The sequence below is a fragment of the Lacerta agilis genome, chromosome 4, assembly GCF_009819535.1.
Source record: "Lacerta agilis isolate rLacAgi1 chromosome 4, rLacAgi1.pri, whole genome shotgun sequence".
NCBI lineage: Eukaryota > Metazoa > Chordata > Lepidosauria > Squamata > Lacertidae > Lacerta > Lacerta agilis.
In genome coordinates, this window is record NC_046315.1 from 864,496 (window position 1) to 888,371 (window position 23,876).

Genomic DNA, 23,876 nt, shown 5'->3' on the forward strand with positions numbered 1-23,876 from the left:
CCTTATGCGGAAGGGTTGAAGGAGATGGTTGCTTAGCCTGGAAAAGAGGGGACTGAGAGGAGACCTGAGAGCCATCTCCAAACATCTGAAGGGCTGTCTAATGGAAGAAGGAGCAGGCTTGTTTTCTCCTGCTCTGGAGGGCAGGACTCGAACCCACGGCCTTCAGTTACAGCAGTTAGAGCTGTTCCTGTGGAATGGACTCCCTTGGGAGGTTGTGGACTCTCCTGCCTTGGAGGTTTTCAAGCAGAGGTTGGATGGGGATCTGCCACCCTAGGTGCCAACTCTTTGGGGCCCTGGGTGCCCAAGCACTCCAAAATCCCCCGTGAAAGGGCCGAGCACATTTCAATGCCACACATTTCAATGCCAGGGCCATGCACACTGCAGGGCACCCACAGCCCCAGGCACCGGCGGTGGCAGGACCAAGTTGGCATTCCTGTCTGCCATGGATGCTTTAGTTGAGATTCCTGCATTGCAGGGGGTTGGACTAGATGGCCCTCAGTGCCCCTTTCAACTCTACAGTTCCCTGATTCACATCCTCCATGCAGCGCATCATTTTGTAAACTTCCACCGTCTTCCCTAAACAAAAAAAAACTCCCAAAGGCTGCAACTATTCTTAAGAGGGGAGTCATAGAATCATAGAATCATAGAGTTGGAAGAGACCACAAGGGTCATCCAGTCCAACCCCCTGCCAAGCAGGAAACACCATCAAAGCATTCCTGACAGATGGCTGTCAAGCCTCCACTTAAAGACCTCCAAAGAAGGAGACTCCACCACACTCCTTGGCAGCAAACTCCACTGTCCAACAGCTCTCACTGTCAGGAAGTTCTCCCTAATGTTTAAGTGGAATCTTCTTTCATGTAGTTTGAATCCATTGCCCCGTGTCCACTTCTCTGGAGCAGCAGAAAACAACCTTTCTCCCTCCTCTATATGACATCCTTTTATATATTTGAACATGGTTATCATATCCCCCCCCTTAACCTTCTCTTCTCCAGGCTAAACCTACCCAGCTCCCTAAGCCGTTCCTCATAAAGCATTGTTTCCAGGCCTTGGACCATTTTGGTTGCCCTCCTCTGGACACGTTCCAGCTTGTCAGTATCCTTCTTGAACTGTGGTGCCCAGAACTGGACACAGTATTCCAGGTGAGGTCTGACCAGAGCAGAATATAGTGGAACTATTACTTCCCTTGATCTAGACGCTATACTCCTATTGATGCAGCCCAGAATTGCATTGGCTTTTTTAGCTGCTGCATCACACTGTTGATTCATGTCAAGTTTGTGGTCTACCAAGACTCCTAGATCCTTTTCACATGTACTGCTCTCAAGCCAGGTGTCCCCCATCCTGTATTTGTGCCTTTCATATTTTTTTTGCCCAAGTGTAGTACTTTACATTTCTCCCTGTTAAAATTCATCATGTTTGCTTTGGCCCAGTTCTCTAGTCTGTTAAGGTCATTTTGAAGTGTGATCCTGTCCTCTGGGGTATTAGCCACCCCTCCCAATTTGGTGTCATCTGCAAACTTGATCAGGATGCCCTCAAGCCCATCATCCATGTCATTGATAAAGATGTTGAAAAAGACTGGGCCCAAGACAGAACCCTGTGGCACCCCATCTCCTTGGATCTCCCTGGATCGTTTGGGCTGCCCTTTTCGGAACCTGTTCCAACTCTGCAATATCCTCTGGACCACCCCTGGGCTTCCCTTTCTGAAGAGAGACCACAATTTCTTTCTCTGGATGCTCCCAGCCCCGCAGCCGCTGCCATGCGCCACCCTGAGTGCCTTTTCTCCTCCGCCCTGTTATCTCTGCCTCCAGGGAGGGTGGAGGGGGCGTCCTATCAGGCCTCCCGGGGCTCTGGGTGTGGGTGCCTGCCTTCAGCTGCTTCACCCAGATAGGGCCAGCGGCCGGGAGGAGAAGGCCTGTGCCACGGCAGGGCGCACCCAGGACCCGTCGAGAAAGCAGTGGCTCAGCCCAGTGTCCAAGGCCAAGGAAAGCGGAAGCTGCAGGCAGAAGTCCACCTGGTCAGTCCATTGTCAGGACCAGGGAAGGGAAGAGTCACCAGCGTGGATTGAGAGGAAGAAGGGTTGTGGGGGTCGGCCATCCCCCCTGACCATTGGTCAGGCTAGCTGCAGCATTGTCTGCTGGGCACCAGTCTGGCCTGGTCTTGTCTAGGCTTTAACACATAGAACTGTAGAATGGCAGAGTTGGAGGGGACCCTAAAGGTCATCCATCCCAGCCCACTGAGACGGGAAGTGCAGGAGAAGAAGGCACCACCAGCAGCAGCAGCCCAGCAGCAAAGCAGCCTCAGTACGCCAGGCAGCAGTTCATCAGGTGCAGCGGAGAGGGTCATTGTCGCCACTGCTGCCTACTGGGCGGCACACAGATGAGAGGGCCCACTGAGCCTCCATCCTGACACAGCCTCACCCATCCTTTCTTGGGGCCCAGAGGTTGTGGCAGTGCCTCTGGTCAGTCATATGGTATGCTGCTGAGAGGCCCTGCAGAACCAACACTCCCATTACCCGGCTCACAGCCTAGGTCCCCTACCAAGGTTCTTTCAGCCCCCCCCCCATCCAGATCTGAACCCAGATGGAAAAGGATCCAAATACTCCTCTTGGTCTATGTACCTCTTGCCCAGATCTTTAATTATGAATGTTTATTCAGAACTGTAGCATTGTAGAGTTGGGTGGGACCCCAAGGGACATCTATTCCACCCCCCTTAGGAATCACAGATAAGGAAACCCCAGCAGGTGGCCACCTCACCTCTGCTTTAAGACCTCCGTTTTCTGTTATTGCATTTATAGCCCACCTTTTCCTCCAGGGAGCCCCAGGTGGTGTGCATTTAATCCCCTGCAAGGCAGGCTAAGCTGAGAGGCAGTGGCTGGCCCCCAGCTTCATGGCTGAGCGTGGGATTCGAACCCTGGCCTCTCCCAGGTCACTCTGACCACTATAACTCGGCGACTTTCTTTGTGATATTTGCTGGTTCCACTCAAACCCCATCTGAACGGTCCGTGTGCAGCCCTACCAGCACTTTGAGCAGACATGGCGCCCCACACAAAGTAGCCAGGGAACTATAGTTTGTACTGGGTGCTCAGAGGAGAGACCCACCCCCCATTCCCCTCACAGAGCTGCAGTGCTCAGAGTGGTTCAACCACTGAGCCCTCTTGACAGGGGGCTCTGGGAACTGTAGCTCTGGGTGGGGAACTCTCAGCACCCTTAACAAACTACAGTTCCCAGGAGTTTGTGGCGGCGGCTGGGAAGCCGTGGCTGTTGAAAGTGGCATGCTACTGCTTTAAATGCCAAGTGTCGATGGGGCTCTCAGAGAGCCATAGCTGAAGCAAAAACTCTTTTAGCAGTGAGCTGCCGGTCCAGGTCCACCCCAGGAGATGGAGACTGGGGGCTCATACTAGCTGGAGAGACTGGGGGCTACCATGGGATCATAAGAACAGACTGTCAGATCAGGCCAAAGGCAGCTCATCTAGTCCAGCACCCTGTTCTCACAGAGGCCAAATACTCTTCAGAAACTAGGAATCCAGATAGACTGCCTCTAGACCTGGAGGTTCCATAAGAGCATTGCTGGATCAATGGCTCACCTAGTTCATAGAATCCTAGAATCCTAGAGTTGGAAGAGACCCCAAGGGCCATCCAGTCCAACCCTCTGCCAAGCAGGAAACACCATCAAAGCATTCCTGACAGATGGCTGTCAAGCCTCCGCTTAAAGACCTCCAAAGAAGGAGACTCCGCCACACTCCTTGGCAGCAAATTCCACTGTCCAACAGCTCTTACTGTCAGGAAGTTCTTCCTAATGTTTAGCTGGAATCTTCTTTCTTGTAGTTTGAATCCATTGCCCCGTGTCCGCTTCTCTGGAGCAGCATAAAACAACCTTTCTCCCTCCTCTATATGACATCCTTTGATATATTTGAACATGGCTATCATATCACCCCTTAACCTTCTCTTCTCCAGGCTAAACATACCCAGCTCCCTAAGCTGCTCCTCATAAGGCATTGTTTCCAGGCCTTGGACCATTTTGGTTGCCCTCTTCTGGACACGTTCCAGCTTTCCAGTATCCTTGAACTGTGGTGCCCAGAACTGGACACAGTATTCCAGGTGAGGTCTGACCAGAGCAGAATATAGTGGAACTATTACTTCCCTTGATCTAGATGCTATACTCCTATTGATACAGCCCAGAATTGCATTGGCTTTTTTAGCTGCTGCATCACACTGTTGACTCATGTCAAGTTTATGGTCTACCAAGACTCCTAGATCCTTTTCACATGTACTGCTCTCAAGCCAGGTGTCACCCATCCTGTATTTGTGCCTTTCAATTTTTTTGCCCAAGTGTAGTACTCTGCATTTCTCCCTGTTAAAATTCATCTTGTTTGCTCTGGCCCAGTTCTCTAATCTGTCAAGGTCATTCTGCTGTTCATTCTCAGTTCATTCTCCTGTTCTCGCCATGGCCGACCAGGTGCTCATGATGGGGAACCCAAAGGGAAGCCGGAAAGCAGGACCCAAGCAAGGAGCGCTCTCCCCGTTTATCTGAGCCCCTGTTGACCGAACGCCCAAAGTCCCCACAATCTGCAGGGCCGTATCTCCCCTCTCGCACCCTCAGCTTGCAGGAGGGCAGTGCCATTATCTTCCTTGCGCACATGAGGAGGCCACGGGGAGCTCCGGGGAGGCCAGATGCCAGGGGGATGGGCTGGGTTAGGCAGCAATGGGGAGCTGGGGGGGGGGGTCCGTGCCTATCCCGCTTTGAAAAGCTGGCGCCACTGGATCAGACTCATCCGTTTTGTTGCATTAATTAAACTGAATAGCTTTCGCTGTTGTTTTGAATAAGCGTGCATTTAATGGTTACAGTTTTGAACTTCATTGCGTCATTATCATCCTGAGTGGGCTGTGCGATCTGCTTCCCTGCTAGGGTAGGGGGCACTGGGGAGGGGTTTATGGAATCAGGAGGATAGTCTCCCCCCCCCCCCTTAAAAAAAAAGATTGGGAGCCGCTGCTGTAAGGGCATCCCTCTTTTTTTCTTTTTTCTTTTTATAAAATAGTTTTTATTCAGTTTTACAATTTTATATTCATCAGAATGAACATTATCTCAAAAAGAGATAAAGTACAATTTCCAAAAAAGCACCCCGCCCGCCCCCCCACCATGAGGAGGGAGAAAGGTTGTTTTCTGCTGCTCCAGAGAAGCAGACACAGAGCAATGGATTCAAACTGCAAGAAAGAAGATTCCACCTAAACATTAGGAAGAACTTCCTTGCAGTAAGAGCTGTTCGGCAGTGGAATTTGCTGCCAAGGAGTGTGGTGGAGTCTCCTTCTTGGAGGTCTTTAAGCAGAGGCTTGACAGCCATCTGTCAGGAATGCTTTGATGGTGTTTCCTGCTTGGCAGGGGGTTGGACTGGATGGCCCTTGGGGTCCCTTCCAACTCTAGGATTCTATGATTCTATGATTCTATGACTTCCCTCGACTTCCTCTTCTGGTTCTTTAGGTCTTTACTTCCCCTGCTTGTTTTTCCCCCCTACCTTGATATTATTGCAGTCTTTAAATTAAATATTGTTATATCCTTAACGTTTTTGTACCATACTTATTTTCAAATTACCTCTTGCACTTTGTTATTTTCCAGTTATTGCATCTTAATTTCTCTGTTTGTTTTGTTAATTGCAAACCCTGCTAGTGAGTCCTCTTCTTTACCATGTTTCTGTAAGTACAACAAAAACAGTTCCCAGTCCTTTTTAAAGTCTCTATTGTCTTTGCCTCTAAGTTTCCCAGTTAACGTTGCCATTTCAGCACATTCCATGAGTTTTTCTTGCCGTTCCTCTTCCGTGGGTATCTTGTCGTCTTTCCATCTTTGGGCTGGTAATATTCTAGCCACTGTTGTTGCATACGTGAATAACTTCTGCTCTTTTGGCAAGTCTTGGCCCGTAATGCGTAGCAAGAAAGCTTCTGGTCTTCTAACAAATGTTATCTTAAACATTCTTTTCTTCATTTCATTATAAATTTCATTATAGTACATGTGAAAAGGATCTAGGAGTCTTGGTAGATCACAAACTTGACATGACATGTGATGCAGCAGCTAAAAAAGCCAATGCAATTCTGGGCTGCATCAATAGGAATATAGCGTCTAGATCAAGGGAAGTAATAGTACCACTGTATTCCGCTCTGGTCAGACCTCACCTGGAATACTGTGTCCAGTTCTGGGCACCCCAGTTCAAGAAGGATACTGACAAGCTGGAAGGTGTCCAGAGGAGGGCAACCAAAATGGTCAAAGGCCTGGAAACGATGCCTTGTGAGGAACGGCTTAGGGAGCTGGGTATGTTTAGCCTGGAGAAGAGAAGGTTAAGGGGTGATCTGATAGCCATGTTCAAATATATCAAAGGATGTCATCTAGAGGAGGGGAAAAGGTTGTTTTCTGCTGCTCCAGAGAAGCGGACACGGGGCAATGGATTCAAACTACAAGAAAGAAGATTCCACCTAAACATTAGGAAGAACTTCCTGACAGTAAGAGCTGTTGGACATTGGGATTTGCTGCCAAGGAGTGTGGTGGAGTCTCCTTCTTTGGAGGTCTTTAAACGGAGGCTTGACAGCCATCTGTCAGGAATGCTTTGCTGGTGTTTCCTGCTTGGCAGCGGGTTGGACTGGATGGTCCTTGTGGTCTCTTCCAATTCTATGATTCTATGATTCTATGAATCATTTCCCAAAAACTTTTGGTTATTTTACAGTTCCACCACATATGAAAATAGGTCCCTTCATTTTCTTTTCACTTCCAATGTAAGGGCATCCCTCTGTTTCTAGCAGAAGTCCCAGAGCAGGGCTGGAAGGGGGGGGGTGAGCAGGCTGCCCAGATGTGGCACCTCACTCCAACATCTGGGAGTCCCATTCAGGTGAGTAGATGGTTCAGATAGGGCCCCCCAAAACGGATCAATGGGGTGAAGCCACTCCCCTATGAGGAAGGCTTGCAGCGTTTGGGGTTTTCTAACTTGGAGGCAAGGCAAACAAGGAATTACGGTATGTAGTTCTGCATGGCCCTGAGAAAGGGGAGAGAGGAAAGCTTTCGTTCATCTCTCCCAACGCCAGAACTCGGGGGCCTCCAGTGAAGCTGAGGGTTGGAAGATTCAGGACAGGCGAAAGGAAGGACTACTTCCCAAGGCACAGGGTTAATCTGCGGAACTCCTTCCCACAGGAGGCAGTGGTGGCCACCAACCTGGGTAGCTTCAAGAGAGGACTGGGCAGATTCATGGTGGAGGAGAGAGCTGCCCATGGCTGTGATCCAGGATGGCTGGTCTCTGCCTCCATGGGATGGGTAGCAATGCTTTTGAAGACCAGCTGCTGGCAGGAGGGGAAAGGGTTGCTCTGGTGCTCAGGTCCCAAGAGATTTTGGATTTTGGATTGTATTATACCTTTAAGAAGAACAGGGGGCTATCTCCTCCCCTATCAGATATAAGGCCACAAACTCACCTATTAGTAGGAAACGCCAGAAAAACACAGCAAAACTTCTTCTAAGGTGAGGTGATACATAACCTTGTACTTCACATGCATACAATTTAATGGAAAAATTGTAACAGTCGTTTTTTCTATGATTTACAGACACTATATCCTTTTAGGAACCAAAGAAACAGACACCATATATATTTTTCATATACTTCTATCATAAAAAAACAAGGTAAGGAACCAAATACTATGAAAAGCCACTTTGGTTAATCTTAAAACTTCCTGTAATAATAATTTTTCTGATGTTGTTGAATTATGACCTTTAGTGAATGATACTTTAAAACTTTGTTTAAAACTTTGATATAACGCGTTTGATGTTTTTTTATAATGATTTTGTAAAATGTTAAATTCTGAAACTTGATGTACTCTTTATTATTTGATATTGCCAGCTGAAGAAGGCATCCATGCCGAAACGGGGCCCTGTCCTGGTCTCCCTGGTTTACATTTGACACGTATTTGAGAAGCCTTGACATCTATCTCTAGAAGACTTCAAGGAAAATTTCCATATGAAACTATTTTATGTTTAAGACTGTAATTCTTTACAGAATTGATATTACAATTGGAATTACTTACGAGTAAACGTATGCTTTTTGGTTAAAACTTTAGGCCAGAGTTCTTATTTGGATTCATTACAGTGTATTTGGCAATAAGAACTCCAACTTCTTTTACAATTACAGGTCCCAAGAGAGGCATCTGCTTGGCCACTGTGAGAACAGGATGCCGGCCTAGGTGGACCATTGGCCTGATCTTCCAACCCTCTTCTGATGTTCTTGTGTTAGATAGATGTAGACAGTCTCTGATGAAAGAGGAGAAAGGGCCTGTAGCCCCAACAGCAAGACCCCAATCTCTCCCCTGCCGCCACCCCCCTGCTTTGCCCAGAACAGGGGTTGGACTGGATGACCCTTGTGGTCTCTTCCAACTCTTCTATGAAGCCTCTCCAGGTGGTGACCTCTGAGACTCCCAAGGGCTGGGAGGAACCTCACCCCATGGAGAGGACCATGGGAACTAAGAAGAGCTTGCTGGATCAGGCCAGTGGCCCATCTGGTCCAGGGCCCTCTTCTCCCATTGTGCAGTCAGAGCAGAGCCATCCTGGCTAGGAGCCACTGATAGCCTTCCAGGTTGGTGGTTGTTCTGCAGTTTAACTCTGCGCTGTGCAAGGAAGGGCTTTCCTCATCTCCGACCCGAATCTTCCAACTCTCAGATGCGGGGGTGGGGCAGCTATCTGGGGCCTCCTGCCTGGTCTATGTAGCCCCACCCCAGGGCTGGCTGCCACCCTGCTCTGACTCAGCCCCAGTGAGTCAGACCACCCAACCTCTGGCCGAGGATGGCCCCGCCCACACGAGGAGGAGGAGGAGGAGCCGCAGCTTTGGCCCAGGGTATAAAAGGCTCCAGCCATGGAAGGAGCTCCAGCTTAGCCCAGAAGGTTTCACCCAGCAGCCGAGCAACGTACCCAACCCTCAGCCAGACATCATGGTGCACTGGACCGCGGAAGAGAAGGAGCTCATTGCCCACATCTGGGGCAAATGCGACATCGGCGTGATTGGGGCCGAGTCCCTTGGCGGGTAAACCTGCAACCCCCCCCCCACTTGGGACTGGGCAGGCGTGTGTTCTTCAGCCAAGATGACCACCTATCTCTCTCTTGTTCTCTCTCCTTCTTTCCAGCTTGCTGGTAGTGTACCCCTGGTGCCAGAGGCTCTTTGCTCACTTTGGCAACCTCTCCAGCCCGGCCGCCATCATGGGCAACCCCAGGGTCAAGGCACACGGCAAGAAGGTCCTGGGATCCTTCACAGACGCCATCAAGAACCCCGAGAAGGTCAAGGAGAACTTTGCCAAGCTGAGCGAGCTGCACTGCAACAAGCTCCACGTGGACCCCGAGAACTTCAAGGTGAGGCCCCCATCTCCCCAAAGGGCTGCCCAGAGTGGCGTCTCCGCACAGGGTGGGGGACAGAGAAGAGGGTGCCTGGGTTCCCCTCTGTGGTGACCAGAAGAAGGGAGCAGGGGGCATGTGGGTGAGGAGATAAGGACCCATCCAGACCACAGGGGGCACAGGAGGACCTCAGGCCGCTCCTTAACATTCAGCAGAGAACTGCAGAGTTGGGAGGGACCCCCAAGGGCCATCCAATCCGACCTCCCGCAAAAGGAAGAAGGGTCTTTGTCAATAAAACTTTTCTGAACTGTCTTTTTGCAAAATGTGGAGCCTCAGAGCAGAGGGAGTTAGGTGCCGGGTAGGATGTCTCTGACTCTTGGCTTTGCTTCCAGCTCTGCAGTCCAATGAGTCAATCATTCACAGGAGATCTTTAAGTAGAGGTTGGACGGCCACCTGCCAGGGCTTCTTTAGCAGCAATTCCTGCGTTGCGCACGGGGGGTTGGGGTTGGGGGTTGGACTAGATGACCCTTGGGGGTGACCTCCCAGCTCCACAATTCTAAAGTTCTATGGGTGGCTGGTTGTGACTTGGCTCTGCTCAAGCCTGCAGCCCCCTCACTGAGGTCGGGCTTCCGAATCCAGCCCCTATCGCCCTTTCCAAACCCCGTGGCGGAACCCGCCTGGCTTCGAAGGGCAAAATCCACGCGTGAACCCCATCGTGGCTGCCTCTGAGGAATGGTGGGGGCAGAAGGGGGTGCCCCGCCCGTACCCCGACCCTCCCGGCTGCCTCTCCCCCCCTTTGGGGGTCTCCCGCAGCCCCTCCTCCACCGAGCGCCTCTCTTCTCTTGCAGCTCCTGGGCAACATCCTCATCATCGTCTTGGCCTCCCACTTCGGGAAGGAGTTCACTCCGTCCGCCCACGCCGCCTTCCAGAAGCTCAGCAACGTGGTGGCGCACGCCCTGACCCGCCAGTACCACTGAGCGACCCTCAAGCAGGAGGTGCTGCCTCGCGGCCGCCCAGTCGCAGACGCCACCAGCGCCTTCCCTCGCGGGGGAACCCCCTGCCAGCCACTAGCTAATAAACGTCACTCCCTGCAAGACGAGCCGGCTCCCGTGTGTCTTTGTGGAGGCCTTGGGGGGGTTGGGGTGGGGTGGGGTGGGAGGACGGGAGAGGTGACCCTTGCGGGACGTCAGGTCCTGCTCTCTCAGTGACCAAATGCCCCTTCCAACCCAGGAATCTAGGTAGACTGCCTTTGGGCTTGGAGGTTCCATAAGGTGCTGCTTGTCACTGAATCCTTGCCGAGAAGCCCCCAAAAGGGTTGGAGAGGGGGCTTGCCTTATTGATCGCTTGCAAGAATCCCCCCCCCCCCAAATCTGGTTGCACTAGGGGACTTGATGGAATATAAGCCAACATTCCTTGAAGCCCCCCCCTGCCTGAACCCCAAGTTCCAGCACTGCACACTCAACACAATTATATGGGGCGGTGGTGTTCCTGAGTGGCAGGTCCCACCTCCAGGGAGTTGAGGTTTAAGGACACCCCCCCCCCATATGTTGGGGAAAGTTTTAGCCTGGCCAACTTGAGCTGCCCCACCAGGTTCTCCTTCTGGGGTCTCTGCATGTTTTCCAGCCCTTTGCAGCGTCCTTGGGGGGGGGGATGCCCCTCCAGGGAGCCCCAGGACCTATTTGCTGTGCTGTGAGGCCCAGTCCTGGCGTGTGAGGAAGACTACGCAAAGAGAGTCCTTGAGAGACAGAGTGGTAGTGATTAGGGGTGTTGGACTAGGAGCTGGGTTCGAATCCCCACTTTACCATGAAGCTCCCTGGGTGTGATCTCTGCTGGGGGGAGGGGGCACAGCCATTGCCTTTCGGCCTCGTCTACATCACAGGGCTGTTGTTGTGAGGAGGAGGAGCATCTACACCAGCTTGAGCTGCTTGGAGAGAAAGCTGGAATATAAATCTATCAAATGAGTTTATATTCATCCAAGAGGACCAGGTCTCCGGGCGTCTCCCAGACATGCACCCTCCTCCTCAGTGACATGATTGCCCCCCCCCACAAATCCTCACTGGGCGAGACATGTAAACAGCTGTGTGAAATGCTGCGTGTCTGTTGTGCAAACCATAATTCATTGCTAGAGTCTCCTACCCAAAGGACTGAGACCCTGAGCATGTGCAGAGTAACTGAGCAGCTGGCGGTGGGTGCAAGGGCTGGGCACCGCACCTGTTGCCCTTTCGCAGGACAAAGAGATCTCGTGGGGGTGGGGTGGGGGCTTGCTTTCCTCTCCCAGGGCCCCAGAGAAGACCACAAGGAAGAGCAGCAAATATGGAACATCATTTATTCTCATTATTATTTATAATAAAATTTCTCAACTGCCCTTCACCCACCAATCTCAGGGAGGTACACAACATAAAAAGTGCATGATAGAAACAAGAAAAACGCATGCAGACCAACAACCCCTGCTCCCCCCCCACCCCCATGTTCCTCTTGGGGTGGGGCAGCAGGGAGAGAAGCTAGCAGGCCATTTCAGAGATAAAGACACACTCGCAGGCAGATATCTGGCAACAGCTGCACCTCACCCTACTCCTGTGTGATTGCGATGGCCGTGGCACAAGGCAATGTGCCTCTTGGGCATGTGCAAGCAGCTCCGGGGTGTGCCAAGGGGTGTCTCACAGAATTGTAGAACGGTAGATTCGCAGCTAAGGAATCCAACCTCTGCTTAAAAACCCCCAGCTCTTTCAACTGCCCCTCCTAAGTCTTGGTCTCCAGACCCTCTTGATTGCTCTCCTCTGCATACCTTCCAGCTGGCCAACATCCTTCTTAAATTGTGGTGCCCAGAACTGGACAGAGTATTCCAGATGTGGTCTGATGAAGGCAGAGTAGAGTGGTATTATTATGTCCCTTGACCTGGACACCAGTGTGGTGTAGTGGTTAAGAGCGGTGGACTCGTAATCTGGGGAACCGGGTTGGCGTCCCCCCCTCCTCCACATGCAGCTGCTGGGTGACCTTGGGCTAGTCACACTTCTCTGAAGTCTCTCAGCCCCACTCACCTCACAGAGGGTTTGTTGTGGGGTGGGAGGGAAAGAAAGAATGAGAGCCGCTTTGAGACTCCTTTGGGTAGTGATAAAGCGGGATATCAAATCCAAACTCTCCTCCTCCTCCTCCTCCTCCTCCATCTTCTTCTGGACACTAGGCTTTTGTGGATTCAGCCTAGAACAGGGGCGGAGCAAGGGGGGGCGGTTCACCCCGGGTACCACCCGGGGGGTGACAATCAGGGCGGCGCCCCGCCCCCAGCTGCTCACACCCACCACCCCTTCCGAGCGTGCAGTGGCGGCGCTGTAAGTTCAAAGGCTTAAAACTTGCCGCGCCGCTGCTGCAAGGTCAGAAGGGGTGCCAGCCGCTCGCGCCTGCCATCTTGGGAGGGCGTGAGCAGCCAGCACCCCTTCTGACTTTGCGGCAGCTGCGTGGCAAGATTTAAGCCTTAAAACTTGCCGCGCCGCCGCCATCGCAGCTTGGGTGGACTGTGCATGCCCAGTGCACTCCATGCTGCGCGCGTGGAGGCTGTGACGTCACGGCGCATGCACTAAGGAGCGGTGCCCCACCCCCAGGGGTTGCCCCCGCTTTTCTGCCCCAGGCAGCAAAGTGGCTTCCTATGCCCCTGGCCTAGAACAGCCTTTTTTGCTGCTGCATCACACTGTCGACTCACATTAAGCTTGTGGTCCGCCAAGACCCCTAGATCCTTTTCACATGTACTGCTAGTAAGTCATGTGTCTCCCGTCCTATATTTGTGCATGTGGTTCTTCCTGCCTAAGTGCACAACCTGGCATTTGATGGTGATGACGACGAGGGCGACAAAGCAGACCAGACTCCTTTGACTGGGTGCACCAACAAACGGAATATGAGAATTGGCACCTCTGCATTTCTAAGCCTTGGATCAGGTGTCGTTTCTCATACACCTGCGTCAAAGAAAACTCTGCAGCGCTGGGGCTAGAGATCCCTGCCCGTAGGCGATGGTGTTGTTCTTTTTAAAAAAATAATTCTGCAAGTTTATTCTTAGCACCCTCTAAACTCTGGGCTCCAGGGTGGTCCCATGTGGGGCGGCAGCAACAGAGTCCCTGGAGCATCGCCAGGGGAGCCTGTGCATAAGAGCTTCCTCCCCGCTGCCCCTTTGGTCTCTCCTGCCGCGGACAAAGAAGGAAGGGCTCAGGACCGGCAGCAGAGGCTCTCCTGGCAAAGGCAGAGTGGGGTGATCAACCTTCCAGGTAAGGGAGCGGAAGCAGAAGGATAGAATCCTAAAATTGTAGAGTTGGAAGGGAGCTCAAGGGTCGTCTAGTCCTGTCCAACCCCCTGCAATGAAGGGGTGAGGAACCCACCACCAGCAGACCTGCAGTTGAACAGAGTTCCTCCTCTGCCGCAGTGGCCATTTTGACTTGTGGGGCTGGCCAGACCCATGTTGTCGGCAGGGATTGAAATGGCGAGAAAGGAGGGTCTGAATACATAAATCTGATATCAGGAGTCACAAGACAGAGAAACCAGTAGGAGAACACTTCAATCTCCCAGGACATTCTATAAAAGATCTCAAAGTAGCTGTCTTAATACAAAGGAATTTCAGAAATAGACTGGAAAGAGAAGTGGCTGAATTGCAACTAATCACCAAACTTAAAACCATGGAGAAACCTGGTCTGAACAAAGACATTGGATTCTTATGTCATTATACATAACAAAGCTATCTTTAGCCATCTCACCCCTTGCCTTTCCCTGCAAGACTAATTGCAGCCATTAAGAGTCTTCAACAGGTTTTCCACACCTATCAGCTGATCACCCATTCCCACCACCCTTCTGAGTAATACCCCTCCCCACTCCCTCACTATATTTAAGGGTCTGGTGACTTCTGTTTCAGTGTATCTGAAGAAGTGTGCATGCACACGAAAGCTCATACCAAGAACAAACTCACCACCTCTCTAAGGTGCTACTGGAAAGAATTTCCTATTTTGTTTAAACACCAGGAAGGACTTTCTGAGGACAAGAACCAGAAGGGGGTGGGCTCTTCTTCCTTGGAGGATTTTTAAGCAGAGGTTGGGTGGTCATCCCTCATGGGTGCTTTCGCTTAGATTCCTGCATTGCAGCAAATTGGACCAGATGTCCTTGGGGGGGGGGGTCCCTTCTATGCTGGGAAAAGAAGAGGTATCTGCCCAAATGATCTCTCCCAAAGGTGGTTGTTAGCTGTCCAGTCCCTCCGCTCATCCCTGCTCAGCATCTGGGGGGCCACCTCCTGCCTCTGCTCTCCCTGAGCTCTGGCCAACCCAAGCTTTGCTGGTTCTCAAGCCATGGGGTGGGCTGCCCTCCGGGCTGTGGAGGGAAAGTCCTATGTGGCACAATGGGTCAGAGCGCCTGGGTGTTAACCAGAAGGTTGGTGGTTTAAGCCCACCCAGAGACCGCTGTGGGTAGGATTCATGCATTGCAGGGGGTGGGACTAGATGGCCTCTGGAGTCCCCCTCCAACTCTACAATTCTATGATTCTACGAGGCTGAGGATTCAGAAACGGGCGGCGCCTTTTCCCCTCCTCCCTCCCAACCAAGGCTACTGTGCACATCAGGGTGAACCCCCCCCCAACCCAGAAATGTGGGTGTGACTGACTGTCCACCTTTATGGGGGCCCCACAGATGCTGAGAGATGCTGTCTTGGCCTTTGGATGGAGACAATTTGTGCCTTCAAGGGATGGGGGGGGGGATTGGAGTCTCCAATCAGCTGTGAGTCCTACTTTGCAGGGTCTAGATGACTCTGCTTTCCTCCCAACTCTGAAATTCTACCTTTCTAGAATTTCCTCTCTGGCTGTCAGGAGGGTAGGGGTGTCGCTGCTGGGTTCTACAGTTATCATCTTCAAGCAGCTGCCTGAAGTTCATTGCCTGTGTGTGTGTGTGTGTGTGTGTGAATTCCAGACCAAACCCCTCAACTGCCTCCTGAGGGTGGAATAATCATTTTCTCCTTCCTGATCTTTAGGCAACAGGAGGAGGGTGCGCTGTTTGCTTCTCCCGACCTGTTGCTGGAATGATCTACAACAGATCAGTAATCAACTCCTCTTCGGCAATGATGATAGGATTACAGAAGATCTGAAGAGGTGTGCATGCACACGAAAGCTCATACCAAGAACAAACTTAGTCGGTCTCTAAGGTGCTACTGGAAAGAATTTATTTTTATTTAGGATCATAGAACTGTAGGGTTGGAAGGGACACCAAGGGTCATCTAGTTGGACCCACTGCGGTGCAGGAATCTCAGCTAAAGCATCCATGCCTGATGGCCGTGCAGCCTCTGCTCTGTTCAAAACCCTCGCCACTGAGCTGTAGTGCCCCCCCACCTGCCCACCAGCATCCGGACTTGCCTATTTATTCCCTCCCACTAAATCCACTTTTTTGTATTTTTTAAAAAGATTTTCTTCATTTACAAAAGTATGTGCAATGTCTCTCACTCGTATTTTTCCCATGTATCATTTTTCCAAATCAGTTTCATTTGTTGAGACATTGAGAAGAAAGAGGGGGCTAGAGGTGGACAGGGGTGGGAGGATGGGTGGGGGTGGGGTCAGGTGACGGTGTTTCTGTTTTACTTAATATATGTAGGGTTTTTTGTTTTGTTTTTTACAAAAAAATTATTGGTTTTCCACACAACAAAAGACAACACAACAGAACAAATACAACAACAAATACAACAACCAAAACAGAATTAAAAAAAACCAAATACATACCTCAACGAGAACACCAATGTTCCTTTTTCTTACTTTAAAAAAAAATTCTTGTTTTAAATCTACATAGGGGGACTTCCCCCGTTTTCTCTCCTTTGCTTCCAATTCTAATTTACTTTAATAACTTCTCATCTCTAAAGTTTAAATCATCACCGTCAAAAATATCTAAACAGGCTTCTTAATATTTATTTTTACTTCGTAATACGACCTATTACTTCTTAACTCAAATCTTACATCTTATTTTACTTAAACTGCTGCTGATAAACAATTCACATATCTCTTCACTAGTTCAAAATCTTAAATTCTTAACACACTGACTTCAGGGTACCATGGTGAGCCATCCTAGTTATATTTTAAATATTCTCACCCTATCCCTTTTCTAACCATTTTCCTTCGCCATCTCGGGATCACCCCCCCTATATGTAGGGTTTGATGTCAGCGTTGCTTGTGCAGGTGAGAGAGGTTGGGGTTGGCACAGGGTGTGATTGTTCATTTGTGGTTGGCTGGGTGATCTTTGGTCTCCTGTGTGAGTGGGGTGGGTGGGTGTTTTCGATCAGGCCAGCCATATTGATTTGTATGCTATTCGTAGATTTTTTTCATTGTCTTGTTGGGCTGTGTGTGTGATGAAGGGGGACCATACCGGGGTGAAGGTGTCTTCTTCTGTTTGTCCCCGTATCAGTTTCAGCTTACTGGTTAGTTTTTCTAGCAGGGCTGTTTCCCAAACTACGGTACTTGGTACCATTGGTCCATGTTTACTCCTGACAGGTCTTTCCAGTGTCTGGCTATGATGTTTCTGGCTGCTGAGAGTAGGTGGGTTATGAGTTCTTTGTGGTGTACGTGGGCATTATGTCTTGGAAGATGTTTAGTAACACCAATTCTGGGGTGATTTCTAATACTTGCTTGGTTATTTTACATATTTCTCGTATGGTTGTTGTCAGGGCCGGCGCGTCCATTAAGGCGAACTAGACAATTGCCTAGGGCGCCAGAATGGAGGGGGCGCTGGCCAGGCTTGGGCAGGGGAGCGGGACGGGCTAGCAGCAGCTTCTCCGCTGTAGCAGAGAGGTGCTGCTTGCCCCCTACACCACCCCCACCTCCTGCTAAAGCAGGCTTTGGTGGGGGGCGGGCGGTGGGACGGGCGAGCAGCAGCTTCTCCGCTACAGCGGAGAAATTGCTGCTTGCCTCTCCACCACCCCCACCTCCCGCTAAAGCAGGCTTTGGCTGGCGGCGGGGGGGGGGGGGCAGAAGGTGGTCTCGCCTAGGGCGCAAGAAACCCTAGCACCGGTCCTGGTTGTTGTCCAGAATAGTTGGATTTTGGGGCACTCCCACCACATGTGGAGGTATGTGCCTGTGGAGGTGCACCCTCTCCAGCATTTTGGTGAGGTTCCTGGGAGTATTAGCACTAATTTTCTTGGCGTTAGATACCACCTGTGGGTTAATTTCAGGGTGAGTTCTTTTCTTTTCTTTTCATTGATATGGATTTAAAGGGGTTTTTGACCACATTCTGGTCCATTGAGTGGGGTTGATCTCATATCCTATGTCATCCTCCCATTGTTTTTTGATTGCGTCTAGGGGGTTCGTGGGATTTTTGAGTAGTATTTTGTATATTGCGGATACCACCCCTCTGCCGTGTCCCTTTGTTGTTAGGATGAAGTTTTTGAAGGTTGTCAGGGGCCTAGTCGCTGCTGATTTTACTAATGCATTAAAACCTGGCAAACCAAAGGCTTATATCGCCTAACAGACTTCTATAAAAATAGGAAACCTTTGTCAACACAAGAAATACAAGACAAATTGAAGACACCCAAATGCCCCAGTTAACACATCACCAATTGCATGCCTTCTTAAACTAAATCCACTTTTAAGAAAAAGCCGATCTCTTTGGCTGAGTGTGGGCTCCTGGCTGGATTTGTCTTCACCGCCTGCCATCTACTGCCACCTCTTGGCTGATGTCAGAAAGACAGAAAAATGCAGGTTTCCAGGTTCACAAGTGCTAGCAGCCCTCTTCAGTTCCACGTCTTCCTTTTCGGCGTGGTATGGTAACCACTGGCAAATGCTCTGGCAATATGGTTCAGCTTTACGGTCAAGTCCTAAACACCTTATGCTGTGCTTGGCCAGTGGCCCGCGGGGGCCAGTGTTGTGCTACTTTGGCTAACGGGGGTCCCCCCACAGAAAGAGCCCTCTGATAGTAAGAGCCTCTGGACAATGGAATGGACCTCCCAGGAAGGTCTTGGACCAGGGCTGGATTTAGGTTTGATGAGGCCCGAAGCTACCGAAGGTAATGGGGCCCTTTATATGTCCAGCTGTCCTTTGTCAACAACAAATTGTTGCTGTTTTTTGTGTTGAATATATGCTATAATATATGGTAATTTATGGACCTAATAGTTATCTAAAGCCATTTGCACATGTCATCATGCAGCCAGTCCATGCAGAATGTAGGCACCCTATATATAGAAAGGAGCAAAGCAGGGATATTTGAGGGAGCAGGCTAGCAGGCGGGGCCCATGACTTACATCCTAGGAGCCGACACAACACAAAACATGGTTGCTGTATGTAGGTTTTATCTTATTTGTTTTTTAATCTTATATTTTGAAAATCTGCATCCAGGTTTTTTTTCTTTATTTTTGGGGGAGTCCCTCAAGAGAGTGGGGCCCTGAGCTGCAGCTTGTTTAGCTTATATGTAAATCTGACACTGTCATGGACTCTCCATTGGTGGAAGTTCTAAAGCAGAGGTTGGGTGGCCATTGCTCATGAGTGCTTGAGCTGTGATTCCTACATTGCAGAGGGTTGAGTCAGGTGACCCTTGGGAACCTTTCCAACCCTACAATTCTACGATTCTTTGTCCCTAGTTTATAGTTTTCCATCCACCATCTTTATCATTTTCTGAGTCTGCTGGGAGAGCTTCTGGTCATTTTCGTGCCCCATCTCCAGACTTGGAGCAGAGGAGCATCGGCATACCAAACCCCACTGGCGCCTGGGGCAGAGAGATCGCCCACAGTTGTTGAGCTTTTTTGAGGGGGGGTGGCACCTGGGAGGGACAGCGGCTCCAGTGCCCTGTATCACCCCAGTGGCACCCCTGCCATTCAGTGTACCCGCCTTCCTGCTTGGCAGGGGGTTGGACTGGATGGCCCTTGTGGTCTCTTCCAACTCTAGGATTCTATGATTCTATGATTCTTCCTTCCTTCCTTCCTTCCTTCCTTCCTTCCTTCCTTCCTTCCTTCCTTCCTTCCTTCCTTCCTCCCATCCCTGGATTTCCACTCTGATTTTCTCTTGAGTTCCCTTGTCTTTATATTTTAGACCCTTGCAGCAGTCACTCCAATGTTTCCCACTTGACCCTCTTCTCAGCCGCTCACTGATGGAGCCTCTCCTCTCCTCTCCTCTCCTCTCCTCTCCTCTCCTCTCCTCTCCTCTCCCTCCTGCCAAGTCCTTCCATCTCCATTGTCCCATGTCCAGAAGCCTCCTGGTCCTTCTTGTTTCCTTTCCAGGGAAATCCAAAGCCCACGAAGGGGCGCATGGAAGAGCTCAACCTCACCCGCTTCCAGCCTGCCACCTTCCACCTGACCGGCTTCCCAGGCCTGGAGCAGTTCCACTTGTGGATTGCCATCCCCTTCTGCTTGCTGTACGCCGCCTCCATCGCTGGCAACTGCACCATCCTCGCCATCGTCAGGAGGGACCGGCGGCTCCACGAGCCCATGTATTTCTTCCTGTGCATGCTGTCCTTCAACGATTTGGGGGTTTCCCTCTCCACCCTCCCAACGGTGCTCGCCATCTTCTGCTTTGGCCTCAGTGACGTCCTCTTTGACGCTTGCCTGGCCCAGATGTTCTTCCTCCACTCCTTCTCCTTCATGGAGTCGGGGATCCTGCTAGCCATGTCCTTTGACCGCTTTGTCGCCATCTGCAACCCTCTCTTGTACTCGTCCACCTTGACCAACCCCCGGATCGCCCGGATCGGCTTGGCCATCGTCCTGAAGAGCACCGTCATGCTCTTCCCCTTCCCCTTCCTCATCAAGCGGCTGCCCATTTGCAAGTCCAATGTCCTGTCCCACTCCTACTGCCTCCACCCGGACATGATGCGCCTGGCGTGTGCCGACATCACCGTCAACAACATCTACGGCGTCTTCGCCGTCCTCTTCACCTACGGCCTGGACTCCACCTTCATTGTTCTGTCCTACGCCATGATCCTGAAGACCGTCTTGAGCATCGCGTCCCGGGAGCAGCGGCGCAAGGCCCTCAACACCTGCGTCTCGCACATCTGCGCGGTCCTCTCTTTCTACGTCCCCATCATCGCCGTCTCCGTCCTGCACAGATTTGGGAAGGGCGCCCCTCGCACCGTCCACATCATGATGTCCAACGTCTACCTCTTCGTCCCCCCGCTGCTCAACCCCATCATCTACAGCATCAAAACCAAAGAGATCCGGAAGGGGATCGCCAAGGTGTTTTCGTGAGCGGCAAACGCAAATTGAACCGCCTCTGACTAGGACCTGGGAGGGACCAGGGTTCAAATCCCCCCCCACTCGGCCATGATGCTCCCCGCCTGTGACCTTTGGGGGCTGGTCACTTTGCAGGGTTGTTGTGGGAATAAAACAGGGAGGAGGAGGAGGAGGAGGAGGAGGAGGAGGAGGAGGAGGAGGAGGACGACCATGCACACCACTTTGATATGCTTGGAGGAAAAGGTAGCACATTAGTGTAATTAAAAAAAACTAAATGGATGAATGAATGAGTGTTTACATACTGAGACATAATTGTGAATAATTTTTGGAAGGCTGGGTGCTCTCTGGGTGTCCCTGCAGCCCTTCCTCTGGCCTCCAGCTCCGTGGCGGATCATCTGCTTTGATTACAGAAGGTCTTGGGTTCTAATCTTGGCATCTCCACGGAAGGCTGGAAAGGTGTCTTGGCTGAAACCCTGGAAAGCTGCTCCAGCCCTGTGCATGATGGGGCAAAGGTTTTCCTTCCTACACCCCTGGTATTTAGAGGTATGGCGTCTAAACACGGAGGCTCCATTTACCTGCAATACATATCCATTTAGGCAATTTATATGTAGTACTTAATTACAATGGTTTCTTCAGCCAGTCAAGGCTCCGTGTCAGTGGGTGTCATGGTTGGGTCTCTCCCAAAAAAGCAAGACAACTCCGGCAGCAATTAACTCACATTTATTGCTCAAAACACACAAATCACTCTGGAGCTCACTCACTCAGTATCTGCTTCCGAATTAGCTGTTGCGGGAGTATGAGTTCCGCCCCTTCCTCTTCCCACATTTAAAACCCCACTTACACTTCCTTTCCTGTTCACTCCTCTCCTTAATTCTTGGGAGCCTAATGTCTTGGGATGGGCTATTTCCGGTGGCCCTCCCTCTGAGTCTGAGCTTAAGCTGTCAGTCTGTGTCTTCTCCCTGGAACTCCCCCCTTCCTTCTCCTTGTTCTCAGAACTCAGGCTTCTACTGGGAAAAGGATCTAGGAGTCTTGGTAGACCACCAACTTGACATGAGTCAACAGTGTGATGCAGCAGCTAAAAAAGCCAATGCAATTCTGGGCTGCATCAAGAGGAGTATAGCATCTAGATCAAGGGAGGTAATAGTACCACTGTATTCTGCTCTGGTCAGACCTCACCTGGAATACTGTGTCCAGTTCTGGGCACCACAGTTCAAGAAGGATACTGGCAAGCTGGAACGTGTCCAGAGGAGGGCAACCAAAATGGTCCAAGGCCTGGAAACGATGCCTTATGAGGAACGGCTTAGGGAGCTGGGTATGTTTAGCCTGGAGAAGAGAAGGTTAAGGGGGGATATCATAGCCATGTTCAATTATATCAAAGGATGTCATATAGAGGAGGGTGAAAGGTTGTTTTCTGCTGCTCCAGAGAAGCGGACAGGGAGCAATGGATTCAAACTACAAGAAAGAAGATTCCACCTAAACATTAGGAAGAATTTCCTGACAGTGAGAGCTGTTCGGCAGTGGAATTTGCTGCCAAGGAGTGTGGTGGAGTCTCCTTCTTTGGAGGTCTTTAAGCGGAGGCTTGACAGCCATCTATCAGGAATGCTTTGATGGTGTTTCCTGCTTGGCAGGGGGTTGGACTGGATGGCCCTTGGGGTCTCTTCCAACTCTAGGATTCTATGATTCTATTAAATCTAGCTTCTCCATTGATCACAGCTCTGGCTGCAGCACGGAGCAAGCCAGTCTCTGGGTCTCCAGTGTCCAACTGCTCAGCTCACGCACAACTCGCTCTGGCTCTGGCTCTTCTCTCTTAGATTCTCACCCTCACTGGGGACAGGACCCCTGAGGATTTGGAGGAACTCAGGGCATCATCCAGACTGACCACCCCCCCCCACAAGCCCACAACAGATTTGGAAATAGTGTTTTCTGGACGGTGGGACAGAGCAGGAATGAACATCCCACACTCAAGCCAAGGCCAGCCCTTTGGAGATGGCTACATGCCCCTCCGGGACGCGGGTGGTGCTGTGGGTTAAACCACAGAGCCTAGGGCTTGCCGATCCGAAGGTTGGTGGTTCGAATCCTCGTGATGGGGTGAGCACTCATTGTTCAGTCCCTGCTCCTGCCGACCTACCAGTTTGAAAGCATGTAAAAGTGCAAGCAGATAAATAGGTACCGCTCCAGTGGGAAGGTAAACGGCATTTCCGTGCGCTGCTCTGGTTTCGCCAGAAGCAGCTTAGTCATGCTGGCCACATGACCCAGAAGCTGGATGCCAGCTCCCACGGCCAGTAAAGCAATATGAGCACCACAACCCCAGAGTCGTCCGTGACTGGACCTAATGGTCAGGGGTCCCTTTACCTTTACCTTACATGCCCCTCCATGGAAGGATCTTCTTTCATAGGCTGTGAAACAAGTGCAGCTCTTTGGATCAGACGTAAGGAGGTGCTGCCTTCTACTGGTCTCACCCCTGGCCCATCTGGACCTGTCAGAGCTCACTGAAGATCTCTTGGCCAGGTGTGCTCCCTGCTGCTGGTGCTGTTCTATGGGCAAGGGGGGGAGGGAGGAGAACCTGCCCCGAAGTCAGCCAGGTCCTATTTCTGACAGAGGGGGAGAGTGTGGAGAGAGAGGAGGAGGTAAGTAGGCGGGAATGTGGAATGAATGAGGGAGGAGCAGCCAAGTTGCAGTAGAATCATAGAATCCTAGAGTTGGAAGAATCCTAGATTAGGAAGACCTTCCTGACAGTAAGAGCTGTTGGACAGTGGAATTTGCTGCCAAGGAGTGTGGTGGAGTCTCCTTCTTTGGAGGTCTTGAAGCGGAGGCTTGACAGCCATCTGTCAGGAATGCTTTGATGGTGTTTCCTGCTTGGCAGGGGGTTGGACTGGATGGCCCTTGGGGTCTCTCTGATTCTAGGTCACTTTGGTGCTGCTAACACAGTGGTTTGACTTCACCCCAGAGGCGCACTCTGTTGTCGCTCAAGATACATGGATGCCAGCAAGTGTATTTCTGTTAACTAATCACCTCTCATTACCTCACATTATTAATTACGAACAGATTATAAATACCTAGAATCCCACTGTTTCTCTCTTCTTTCATGTCATTCTCCCCCTCTGTTGCTTTCTCCCTTGCAGCACACAAACACAAAATTGGCCCACTCCCTTGACTGCTGTTTTTGCTGCTGCAGCTGCTGCGACCTGCTCTGTTGAGGAAGGAAGGGGCTCAGCATCAGTCCTGCCCGCTGTGGAAGAGTCTCCTTTGGGTTGGTGCCCCTTGGGGTCTCTGCAAGCTGCTGGCAAAGAGTCTCATCTCCTCCTTCTCTAGGGATTCCCAAGAAAGCAGCATAAATCTTTCTGCCGCGGAGTCTCTGGCAGATCCGGATCTCTCTCCTAACTGCCAGC

General features: G+C 51.0%; 4 protein-coding genes across 4 annotated transcripts in view; 3 read left to right on the forward strand and 1 right to left on the reverse strand.

The window, feature by feature from the left end:
* LOC117044871 overlaps positions 1 to 23,876 on the reverse strand; it is a 628,087-nt gene that overhangs the window by 266,383 nt on the left and 337,828 nt on the right. The window lies entirely within an intron of this gene.
* The window catches only part of LOC117044870, an 878,236-nt gene that overhangs the window by 160,573 nt on the left and 693,787 nt on the right, over positions 1 to 23,876 (forward strand). The window lies entirely within an intron of this gene.
* On the forward strand, positions 8,873 to 10,438 carry LOC117044924 (hemoglobin subunit beta-1-like). The gene is made up of 3 exons (XM_033145722.1): positions 8,873 to 9,034; positions 9,135 to 9,357; positions 10,188 to 10,438. The coding sequence occupies exons 1-3, from the start codon at positions 8,943 to 8,945 to the stop codon at positions 10,314 to 10,316; spliced, it is 444 nt and encodes a 147-aa protein (XP_033001613.1). The 5' UTR covers positions 8,873 to 8,942; the 3' UTR covers positions 10,317 to 10,438.
* On the forward strand, positions 19,497 to 20,502 carry LOC117044911 (olfactory receptor 51I1-like). The gene has a single exon (XM_033145704.1). It carries the CDS (start codon positions 19,570 to 19,572, stop codon positions 20,500 to 20,502), a length of 933 nt encoding a protein of 310 aa, XP_033001595.1. The 5' UTR covers positions 19,497 to 19,569.

What these genes read in the sequence shown, in the direction of transcription:
- LOC117044911 (XM_033145704.1), top strand. Translation starts at nt 19,570, where the DNA reads ATGGAAGAGCTCAACCTCACCCGCTTCCAGCCTGCCACCTTCCACCTG.
- LOC117044924 (XM_033145722.1), top strand. Translation starts at nt 8,943, where the DNA reads ATGGTGCACTGGACCGCGGAAGAGAAGGAGCTCATTGCCCACATCTGG. An exon ending in GGGGCCGAGTCCCTTGGCGG is followed by an intron (nt 9,035 to 9,134) that starts GTAAACCTGCAA and finishes CCTTCTTTCCAG; the next exon opens with CTTGCTGGTAGTGTACCCCT. An exon ending in TGGACCCCGAGAACTTCAAG is followed by an intron (nt 9,358 to 10,187) that starts GTGAGGCCCCCA and finishes CTTCTCTTGCAG; the next exon opens with CTCCTGGGCAACATCCTCAT.